This window comes from Haliotis asinina, chromosome 1, assembly GCF_037392515.1.
Source record: "Haliotis asinina isolate JCU_RB_2024 chromosome 1, JCU_Hal_asi_v2, whole genome shotgun sequence".
Taxonomy (NCBI): domain Eukaryota; kingdom Metazoa; phylum Mollusca; class Gastropoda; order Lepetellida; family Haliotidae; genus Haliotis; species Haliotis asinina.
In genome coordinates this window covers 98,316,428-98,328,530 of record NC_090280.1, presented here as the reverse complement: position 1 = coordinate 98,328,530, position 12,103 = coordinate 98,316,428, and the positions used below count along the sequence as shown (strand labels likewise).

The 12,103-nt window shown below is 42.0% G+C and overlaps 1 protein-coding gene across 2 annotated transcripts in view; it reads left to right on the top strand.

Moving 5' to 3' along the window:
* Positions 1 to 12,097, top strand: part of LOC137256322 (oxysterol-binding protein 1-like) — a 48,297-nt gene extending 36,200 nt beyond the window's left edge. Inside the window, exons 7-13 of one of the 2 annotated variants that reach the window (XM_067794086.1) lie at positions 349 to 594; positions 1,295 to 1,540; positions 2,271 to 2,388; positions 2,644 to 2,843; positions 3,642 to 3,811; positions 4,918 to 5,138; positions 6,317 to 12,097. In XM_067794086.1, the coding sequence (XP_067650187.1) occupies positions 349 to 594; positions 1,295 to 1,540; positions 2,271 to 2,388; positions 2,644 to 2,843; positions 3,642 to 3,811; positions 4,918 to 5,138; positions 6,317 to 6,462 (1,347 nt within the window). In that variant the 3' untranslated portion in view covers positions 6,463 to 12,097. The remainder of the gene's footprint in view (positions 1 to 348; positions 595 to 1,294; positions 1,541 to 2,270; positions 2,389 to 2,643; positions 2,844 to 3,641; positions 3,812 to 4,917; positions 5,139 to 6,316) is intronic. The other variant, XM_067794096.1, reaches the window with a different exon arrangement.
* Positions 12,098 to 12,103: the final 6 nt, after the last annotated feature.

Below are 12,103 nucleotides of genomic sequence, written 5' to 3'. Positions count from 1 at the left end.
TTCTGGTGTACCCTGCTGTGATATTGCTGGAACATTGCTTAAAACCCAAACCATGCTCACTCACTCTTGCTGAACAGCAACAAGAGGATTTTGCTGAAACGTTGTGTCAAAATACAATAGACGGTGTCTTCCATGAAGCTTCATGCCTGAACTTGACCATATTTTTGCTTTTTGTGGACTTACTAGCTGACCTCTTAGACCTGAACATGTAGAACTAATTGCTCACATCCAGACTAGTACTGGAAAGTGCGGAAAGTGTTGAAAGAACTTGCATCCTGCTTGCTGGCATCGCCTCTCTCATGTCCTGACTCTCGTCTGTAACCGAGTCGTGTTTGTCCGACATTGTAGAAGGACCCAGTGTCCGTTGTGAAGGGAGGACACAAGCGAACTGCAAGTCACGACAAATCCAGACCACCAACATCATCCGTATCTTATGATTCCCAGAATTCTTCATCTGCTTCCGAGTCCTCCGCTGATGTGATGCCAAAACGTGTTCGGCGACGCAGGATCCCAGACAAGCCCAACTTTAGTCTGAACCTCTGGAGCATAATGAAGAACTGTATTGGTCGAGAACTGTCCAAGATCCCTATGCCTGTAAGTACTGATTATCCCTTGATTGTGGAGAAAGTATTTTCTCTGAGTAAGAATGGACGATGGAATAGCCTAGTTGTTAAGGCTTTCATTGATCACATCTAAGACCCTGATTGGACTCCCCATATGGGTACGTTGTGTGAAGCCTATTTCTGGTGTCACCTACTGTGATTTGCTGGAATTGCTAAAAGTGGCATAAAACCATGCTCACTAAGATAGTACCTTGCAATAAATTGATTGTTGCTCGGTGACAATGTGGCTGACAAATGGCTGATTGCTTCAAAATTTTAGAGTTGATAATACAATTACGGATATGCACAGAGTAATAAAAATGTTCCCATAATTTCTTATTTGTTTGTGTCAGTTGTATCTAAAAAATAAATGTTTCTGATTTCATTTGTCGTTGAACACAACCTCAAATTCAGTCATTTTTGTTACAAATTAAGCTATCTCCAGTTATCTCCCTTTATGAACATTCAGGAAAAATCATGGTGAACCATTAGACGTCACATTCTGCCGAAGGTTGAATGTTGTTGTTTAAAGATCTAAGCTAAATTAAAAGATCTTAAGGGTAACAAATTCGTCATACAGTGTTTTGAAAGGGTGTACAGGACTGTAAGACCCTTGGTAATTCTGTATTTCCTTTGGTTGCACCTCACATAATTCACTCCATGACCAGCACATAATTCACTCCATGTTTCAGGTTAACTTCAACGAACCCCTGTCCATGTTGCAAAGATTAACCGAGGAGTTTGAGTACACACATTGCCTGGATATGGCAGCGGGGTGCGAAGACTCCTCTGAACAGTTGGCCTGGGTGGCCGCGTTCACAATATCGGCGTATGCCACTACCCTCAGTCGGACAGGAAAGCCCTTCAATCCCCTCTTGGGGGAGACCTATGAGTGTGATAGGATGGACGACTTGGGATGGAGGTCTATTGCAGAGCAGGTAACCCATGGATACCATATATCAAGTGATACATTATTGGTTGCTGTCGTCCTCATCCATTTTCTGAATTGTTAGAATGCTTTAGGTGTGTGTATCACAAGTGAGTAGTCAGTTAAATTTGGGCCTCTAGTCAGTAGTCTGAATATTTTCAGTTTAGTAAAATGTCAAGAAGAGGTTCTTTGCTTTATATTTGGTCAGTTAAAACCTTGCTAACTGAAGTGTAAATGCAAAACCATCAGGCAGTAGGGACACACAGGCGCAGCTGGCTGTGTTTCTGTTTTTTAGCTGGGTATATTTCATTAGCTCTTTGGTTAAACATATGCAAGGCTTTTATAAGATTTTAGCATGATTGATGTTTATCTTTCACAATACACAGTTGGCTCATTTTTCTTTTACGAAAGAGTTTATCTGTTTGATGCTAAGATGATGCTGTGCTGACATGCGTTCCTTTGGGATGCCTGAAACCAAAGAACATGCTTCCATAGTAGTAAACATCAGAGACCTGTGTCACGTCAAACATTTATATTACTTTAAGGTGACTTGCTGTGATATATACCTGGAATACTGTTCGAACCTGCCTCAGAGTTGTGGGTTCCATAGTGTAATCTTTCGGATGTATCACTTACGCTGATCTGGTTCAGAATGAACTCTTATATCTTTGAAGGCAGTGTTTTGATCGCTCACTTAACTTCCAAGCCAGCATGATGGATGAGCATTTTGTGTACTACAGGTTTCCCACCATCCGCCCACATTGGCTGTGTATGGAGAGGGAAAGGAATGGAATTTGTGGCAAGAGTTCACCATGACCAGCAAGTTCCGTGGCAAATACCTGCAGATTATACCCATGGGTGAGTCCAGAACCTCTCACACTTATCAGCAGAACCAGTGAAATATTGGATTTGCTACATCACAGAATTTTAAATGAATGCCATTTGTGATTAGCCACAAATGGTTAAACCTCTGGTCTATTATGTGAAGATTTTCATAGTGAATATGGGCTAGATCCCACATGGTTTGTTCCCTTGTCTGTCTGGTACTGACTGCAGTATGTACAGACCAGCATGCCAGCTGATGGTACTGATCATACCTATATTTATGTCCAGGCATTGCCCACCTAGTGTTTCCCAAGAGTGGCAACCACTACACGTGGCGTAAAGTGACGACAACGGTGCACAACATCATCGTTGGGAAGTTGTGGGTGGACAGTCATGGGGAGATGGACATCACGAACCATCGAAATGGGGACAAGTGCCATCTCAAGTATTCTGCATACAGCTACTTTTCCAGAGATATTCCCCGCAAGGTGAGTAGTGGATCATTGGGTCAGGTGTAAAGCAGAATGGGTCACCATGTATGGTGTGAAGCATGATGAGTGGGTCCAAGTGTTATTCCATGCGTGGTGAGAAGGCTGGGTAGGTCCCAGTGTTATTCCATGCATGGTGAGAAGAAGAATGGGTAGGTCCCAGTGTTATTCCATGCATGGTGAGAAAAAGAATGGGTGGGTCCCAGTGATATTCCATGCATGGTGAGAAAAAGGATGGGTTGTTCCGGTCCCAGTGTTATTCCATGCATGGTGAGAAGAATGGGTGGGCCCCAGTGTTATTCCATGCATGGTGAGAAGAAGAATGGGTGGGCCCCAGTGTTATTCTTTGTGTGGTGAGAAGAATGATGTGTGGGTCCCAGTGATATTCCATGCATGGTGAGAAGAAGAATGGGTAGGTCCGAGTGTTACTCCTTGCATCGTGAGAAAAAGGATAGGTTTGTCCCAGAATTATTACATGCATGGTGAGAAGAAGGATGTGTGGGTCCGAGTGTTACTTATTGCATCGTGAGAAAAAGGACGGGTTTGTCCCAGTATTATTACATGCATGGTGAGTAGAAGAATGGGTGGGTCTCTAGGTTATAAGATGATGGATTGATAGTGCATTTGCAGGTTACAAACTAGGAAAAGTCTCCTCACAGGGCAGTGATGTAACCTTGCATTATGTCATACCAAAGATTCACATCACATCACAGTGTGCCTGCTATTTGAACTTCATCTCTTATTGCCTGTCACACTCTCTCACTTCTGAGCCTCACTCACTGCCTGTTGTGTGGGCAGGTGTCTGGCGTGGTGACTGATGCGTCCGGCAAACCCAAGTGGGTGATGACAGGGACGTGGGATTCCCAGATGGAGGGAGCCAAGGTGTTGCATGTCGAGGAGTCCAACAAGGGCAAGCCAGTGTTTGAAACAGGCCCACATAAAGTCATGTGGAAGGTTAACAAGCCAATGTATGTATACTGTAAAATAGTGTGCAGTTTGATAATGGTACAAATCCATGATTAGCATGCTTTAGGATTTAGAATACTTCCCAGATCAATAAGAAACAATAACGTAGCTGTAATACTGCGGAGTGAAGTAAGGAAGGATAAAACTAGATGGATGAACAACTTCTTGGCAGTGAAAGCAACATTTTCATGTAGGTTCTAACACTGTTGGCACAGTAGGTTAGCCTAGTGGTTAGGACCCTGGTTTGAGGACCCGGGTTTGACTCCTCACATGGGTACAGTGTGTGAAACCCATTTCAGGTGTCACCCACTTACAACTCATTCACTCTAACACCATCCTGAATCCAATGATGAACATTATATGGATTATATACATTCAAGTCTTGGGAAGGATTTGTACCGTACATTAGGAATTAGGACTGCAATAGTATGGGTAACCCTCTGACAATAGTTGCTCAGAGCCGCAGTAAACAACAAGCGATACTGAAGAAGTTCAAAGCCAGGTCTGCATCTGTCAGATATCAACAATTGATTCAGCATGAAGGTGAAATGGTGCATGGCACAAACATGTTTTATTACCTACGAAGATGAACATATAGTGATCATATTTTTCATACGATGCCCTAGGGCAAAATATCACTTTATCATGGAGACATGACGTCATGAAGAAAGACATGACGTCATGAAGAAAGCCATGACAGTCACAGCTGTTTTGTGACATTACGTTCTTCATGCGGTGAGGGCGCCCATGTTTGAAAGTAGATTTGGATTTAGTTTCCTCAATTTAACAACTTTGGTAATAAATAGAATATTATATTCATGCCCATAACATACTGTGTTTACAACATTCATGCCTAAATATCGGTATGTCCCTCGCTCTCACTTGGGAAATACCAACATTTATACACTCGTGTCGTAAACAGAGTATGACATGGATACTCATATAATATCCTGTATATCCTGTAGTGATTAAAGGTATCTCTAGCCCGAAGAAGGCGGCAACCAGTCTCCAAGGTGAAAGCCATCAGATTTTCTGGATTTTTTTTGTTGTCAAGATAGTGTTGTTTCCCAGTTCCACCTCATGACATTCCTCTGTTTGTGTTGCCCAGGGCAGGATGTGAAAAGATCTACCACTTCACGCAGCTTGCTGTGGAGCTAAATGAACCAGAGGAAGGAGTTGCTCCAACAGACTCGCGGAACCGGCCGGACCAACGGCACATGGAAAATGGCAAGTGGGATGAGGCTAACCGAGTGAAAATCCAGTTGGAAGAGAAACAGAGAGCAGCCAGGAAAAAGAGGGAAGGTGAAGCAGAAAAGGCCAAGGCTGATGGTATGTATATGTGTGTTTGGGTGAAGTAGGTCTTGACTGAGAGTGGATGTTCAGGTTAAGTAGGTCATGACAGAGGGTTGGTAAATGGGCTAAGTACATCATGATTGAGGGTGGTGTTAGGGTTCAGCAGGGCATGACTGAGGATGCATGTTTGGGTTACAGTAGGTCATGATTGAGGGTGGATGTTTGGGTTAAGTAGGTCATAGGCAAGGATGTGTGTTGGGGTTAAGTAGGTCATTACTGAGGGTAGGTGTAAGGGTTAAGTAGGTCATGGCAGGGGGTGGGTGTTATGGTCAAATAGGTTATGAGTGAGCATGCATGTTTGGGTTAATTAGGTCATGAGTGAGGGTGGGTCTTAGGGTTAAATAGGTCATGATTGAGGGTTTCATGTTTGGGTGAAGTAGGTCATAGGTAAGGATGGGTGTTTGCTTAAAGTTACTCTTGACTGAGGGTGGATGTTCAGGTTAAGTAGGCCATGACTGAGGGTGAGTGTTTGGGTTAAGTAGGCCATGACTGAGGGTGAGTGTTTGGGTTACATAGGTCATGAGTGAGGGTTGGGTGTCAAGGTTAACTAGGTGATGAGTGATAATGGGTGTTTGGGTGAAGTAGGTCATATGTGAGGATGGGTGTTTGGATTAAGTAGTTCCTGACTGAGGGGGGTGTTAGGGTTAAGTAGGTCATGGCTGGGGGTCAGGGGGTTGGGTTACGTAGGTCTGACAAGATGAGTCTTTTTTTCTTGAGAAGGTCATGACACACAGTAGGGTGAGGATGGGTGTTCGGGCTTGAGTAGGCCTTGACTTAGTTGGAATATCAGAGTTTTGGATGACTGGAGGCGTAGGTGCTTAAGCAGGTCATTATAGATACAAGTTTTTTGTAAACTGTTGAATGTTTTGTTTCTGGTGTGACCTCTAAGACCTGTGAAGATCAGGGTTAGAATTGGTCGTCCGCAACCCATACTTGTTGTGAGTGGAATCTATTGAGATTGAGTTTGTCAGACACAATGACTTGGTTGACATGCATTTTATCCCAGTTGACTGGAGCGATGCTCGTGATGTTGATTGTCTGGTCTTGATTCTTTACAAACTGGAATATAGCCCAAAGTGGCATTAACAAACACACAAACACACATGCTCTTTCACTAATTCTGCTTAAGTGGTATATTTCAACATGTGTTGCAGGTAATGAATACAAGATGTATGAGCCCAAGTGGTTCCGGAAAGAGGTGGACAGCACCACAGGGAGTCTGATCCACACATACACAGGGGAGTACTGGCAGTGCAAGAAAGAACAGAACTGGGACAGGTGCCCCGATATATTCTTGTGATAGTCACCCACTCAGGGGACATAACTCTGACTTGGGAGATAGTGATTGTTCTTCCATTAAAGAGGATACCAGCCATGAAATCATATAGCTGAGTGCCACTTAACGGGTGATGTAGATGTCAACACAGTCTGCAGCCACTCCACACACGATGATGCCATAATCACAGTCTGCTCCAACAGGATGCTCTGTGATTGGCTATCCCCTGTGATATCACTGCCTTTATATGAAGCCGTTGTGGTGTCATGTGGAGGTTGATACCTTGTGAAATGTCTAGCTCCAGTGCTCTTCATACAAGTTCCATTGCTTTTTGGGAGACTACAGAATGATACAATTATATTCTGACAATGTGTTTGCAGGTTCATTGATTATCCTGTATTGCTGGGTTACGGCATATTTGGTGTGACATTTACTACATGTTAAAATGGTAACTTGATAAAAGTTTGATACTGTAGAAACAAGTGAAGAAACTTGACAGCAACCAGAAAGAAGGCCGGAGAAAATTGCATCCCCGTCTGTAATAGCTATCCCCCGATTACAACTTTGTGTAAACATGAACCTACCCTGACAGAGAGTTAAAGAACTTAGTGTAGCCAAGTGGTTCAAGCATTCATTTATCATGCCAAAGACCTTGGTTTTCCACAAGATAACGCTGTCAAGCCCATGCTGAATATGATATAGCTGGAATACTTCTAAGACCTTTATAAGACTATATATTATTCACAAGCGGTATATATGAAGTTATACAGTATAATCATCAGGTCCATGCCAAGTATGACAGTCTATGTGCAAGTAAAGGCTACCAAGTTTGCCCTGGGAGGATATGTCAGGTTGCAGCGCTTGTGATGCATCCTGTCTGTGGAAAGCCCAACTGGGCATTGGGACAGTTTCAGATAGAAGCTACAGTGGACAAATGGATTTCAGTTTTATATTTTGTAATGTAGTGTTTTCGAGATATGCTGTCATCCCCATAATGCTTGAGAAGGTATCAGTACACTGAATTAAGTAATTCTAATGCTTCTTAAGATACCATTTTTAAGAGTTCTCTTATTTGACATTTACAAATCAATAAAACCTGGGGTTGTCATGGATATTAAATTGCGATGGGTACTCTACAGAAATATTTTATGAGACAGGTGATTATGAGAATTACCTGCATTACTGTTTGTATACTTAATGGTTGTGTCAGCACAGCAGCAACATCATACAATGTACAAAAGCTGTACAGTACAAGTTCTGCATGGGTATATTCCGGGTAGACTATTTAACTTTAAGCAGGTCAATATGTCATCCACTTGATGTGAGAAGGATTTGTGTGCATGAGGGTAAGATGAAAATACCCCTATAATTTGGAGGAGCAATATATATAGAGGTGTAGGAAGCATGAAAGTATTACAATAATGGAACAGTATGAGTACATATGAGTATGTATATGGGCATTTTGTGGGTGAAGAGTTTATTATCTAGTGCTTCAGTAAAGAAGACAATAGACATGAAACATTTAATACTGATGTAAAATCATTGGACAACCCTTCAGATATCACATGTAAAACGCTTGAAATTATGACTGTAGAAACAGTAATATATTGAATAGAAATCCTTATTCTTAGCCCTGGAATCCTGTTTTAATGTATGAGTGAAGTCTACACAATGATGTGACTTGTTTTTACGATTTGCGGAGTTATGAAAACGTAGTGTAGAACTTGCCATCTTATGGTCACTGGATTACCTGTTCCCCTCCGGATGCAGTGGTACTTGTTGATTCGACACTGTGTGTTGATGTACAGAGCTTGTAGATACAAGGGTAACCTGGCCTAAAGGGCTGGATGCGTGGATGTATGAAACTTTGCTAGCACTGTGGATGGTCTCAGTGTATTTGTTATGTAAATAGAATTCAGAGTGTGACACTTTGTTGTAGCTGTCGTAGTGTACAGATGTCCGCCCAGCTCTGCCTCTTCCCAACTGGACTGGACCCTGCCTGTTCCCTGCCTGTTCCCTGCCTGTTCTCTTTAACTGGACCCACCTCTTGTATGCTGCCCAACCTTTTCCAATTGGTTTCTGTACTTTCCATAAGTCTGATTATGCATCAGTAGCACAGCTTCACTGTCAATGTCCCCCACCTTCTGCACAAGCCTCTTTTCACTACAAACGTTTTCTTCAGGCCCGAGGGAAAGCCTTTGCCCTCATCCCACCCCTCAGCAGATATTCTGACATGGTCCACCCCCTCAACAATTCTTTGCTAATTTCTGGTGTCCCTTGCCGTGATATTGCTGGAACTTTGCTAAAAGCAGCCCAAAACGAAACTCGTTCAACAATTCTTCAGCCACAACTCCACATTGACACACTTTCTGCTCTGCCCATACATTGACAAAACCTTCTGCTCTTTTCACGCGGCATGTACATGTACCTTCTATGCTGTTGCCTACCTTCTCACCCTCCGCCCCTGCGTGCCCTCACTGTCCCCCAATAGTATTAGTTTTATCATGTATAGGATGTCCTTGCTGACAGCTGCTGTGATATGTTCACTACTGTCCATGTCCTGTTGTAGTCTGACTGTAGTCTCTCAAGTTGAACATTCAGATCATTCATAGAGCCTGTGTAATTATCAGATCATCCTAGCAGAAATGTTATCAATAGCTTTAAAAACCAAATATCCTGCAGCAGATATCTCGCTTCAACTGGGCAAGAAAGAGGTGTTTGATATGATGGCGTAACAAAGACAGGCAGTTTTCCTGGAACAGGCGAACAGGAAGAAAATATTCCAGAACTATTTGTAAATATATCAATGTTAATCTACTATACAGCAGTGTTTGGGAGACTTCCAGTGTCGGGAAACATTATTTGTTCTGTTTCCTGTCTGCATGCATTGCTTCCCTTCCAGAATCACTGCTTTAGGAAGAGGCCAAGTGATGTAATCTACACACGAACAACACTAAGTGTTAAGTGGTGTAACCTTAGTAGACATAATATATAATGTATTTATCAGGGTAGTGTTATGAAAATGTGTAACGTGCTGATCTCCAAGAAAGGGAGGTTACTTCAATCCCATGTCAGCACATAATACTGCTCTCAGCCCTATGGGCAGTAATCTGCTTTATACCTATGTCCATGCTTTCACACTGTATGTGGCAACATATTCACACAAATTCTTTGATTGGTCATTTTCGTAAAAACCTTGTGAGTCAGTTCATTCACACAGGTTTGTGTTGTAAGTTTAAAGCATATCCTCAGAATCTGTCAGTCTGGTCGTGTCTTGGAATCTGTTACTGTAGAATACAGATTGTATGTCTGTGTGTTGATTGGGTGAGGAAGTTGATATCAGTGAAAAATGTACTTCCAGGATACATTTGATAATATGGTGATTATATATGATGTGATTATAACTTGATCATTAGGGACTGAGCATTTATTATAGGAAGACCAGGGGTGGGGGTTGACATAAAGATGACACAAAAGATGGGGAAGTGGAATAGCATTTACAATTTTCATTATTTTAAACATTAACTTGATTATTGTTTAGTGTCATTTTTTGTAAAGATATTATACGTATATTCAGAAAGACTGACAAAGTATGATACTTGCATCAGGCTGGGCCTCTGCTTTGCCCTTTCAACAAAATGCCCAGTCCCTCAAGTGCTTCCTGCCAATGTGAAGGTGTAAAGGAATTAAATTTTAGACCTTGCTATTGTATCATAACACAGTTGTATCATAACACTGTTGACATGAACTGTTTTTGGGTGGATGATGTCTTGTCAGATTGACAGCGACAATTCAGCACTGATGATGTGGGATCCAGTGACAAGCCGTGATATTATACTATGTGAATGTAATGGATGTTGGTTATGTTGCGTTCTATATTAACCATATTTGCCAAATATGATAACATTCACATTTGCTGAAGGAATACCTTTTTGCATTTCTGTAAAAGGAAATAACTCAAGTCATCAAAGATATCATTGTGTGACGTTATGCAAGGTCATGTGTGATATCACTCATATCATACTGGTTTGCTGCCTTTTTTTAGCATCAGAAAATATTACAGTCTGTATGAATTGTAATATGAGGAGATTTGCAATGTGATTTTTCTTTTTCATAGGCTCCTGACTGAGGGGCATGGCTTTACCCTTGATCATATGAGTACAATGTATTTTGTATTATTTGGCATTATGGAATGAACTTCCTAGATAATGAGAAACTTGTGGGTCATTTGTATACTGCTGAACATTTGTAAGGATCAAGGTTGACCATGAACTGATCCCTAACATATGTTGAGTGGTATAGTCACTATTTGGTTGCCTTATATTTCCTGGACACTGTGCACATGGGACAGAGCTCCTTGACTGTGGAGCTATCACTCTGCACATCTGTACATAGCTGCATGTTGTGTCATTTCCATTGCCAGTTCATTATCCAACTGTATCAATCACAAACTGAGTGCTGGAAGCCTGCATCATCTGCAGGGAAAGCTGAAGGCATCTGATAGCTGTTACATGAAATCCGAGAGCTGTCTATGCAAGGACTTGTACATACATGTACATACTCCAGGGTTCCTGATAGCCATCTTATGGGAATTTTGACCTTGAGCTTCAATTTTTATACTGAGAAACATCGTTTGGCCTTTCAGTATGTTGGCAGTGATGTGAACAGAACCCAAAATGTGAAGCTGGTTTCCCACACTCAGCTCTGATGTTCCAGATATGCTTGGAATGTTGAGCCCAGCTTGTGTATTGAAAACATGTTAATGGTATGCACCACACACAGCCATTGATGTGTTTGTTGATATTGTGAAATGTTCCAGGTACTGCTACAGTTAAAGGGAGGTCCCTTGTGCGCTCCAAGCACTGCTACATGTATATCAGGATGTTCTTGGAATGTTCCATGCCCAGCTGAATTCAGATCAGGAGCTGCCTTTGTATACAAAGAACTCCAGAGCCCTTATTCTAAACGTTTGTAGTCCTAAGAATTCTCAACTTTAATCGTAGCCAGTGTGTTAAGAATGGGCTTAAGAAGTTTGTACAGCTGCGAATGTTTCAAGAATACCAGGCACTGCTATGGATATACAAAGAAGTCCTGGTATGCTCTAAGCACTGCTAAGTTAATACCTATATTGAGAGAATGAGCTTGCACTTCCGGTCTTAATGCATACTTTGTACATGGGTCGGTGGTTTCTAGTAGGCCAGCAACTCTGCTCCTTGAGTATTTCCGATTTGCTTTCAGCATTTCTGTGGATGGATACAAGGAAATTCCTGACATACTGCAATCACTGATATTTGTGTATGAGGGGAAGATTCCTTGTATCCTGTAAGTGAGATTCCTGTTTTGACCCTGTACCAAGCATTAATTCAATCAAGATAAACCCCTACACAGCTACTGGTGAATATGAGATGCTCACGATATCCCACACAAAGCTGCTGGTGTATATGAGAAGATCCATGGTATATCTCTCTTATCCACCAAGTCCAAGTTACAAGTATATGTGATGTATGAATGTTTGTAAGCTTCTGGTTTGACCTGTACTTCGTGGTAGCCCATGCAAGTCCAGCCTGTTTATGTAGCATGTGTTGCCTGATCGTCATGGTGTCAAGCAATATATGGTCCCTGAGGGAGAACTTGTTAATGAGTAAATTCATCACATGTACTCACT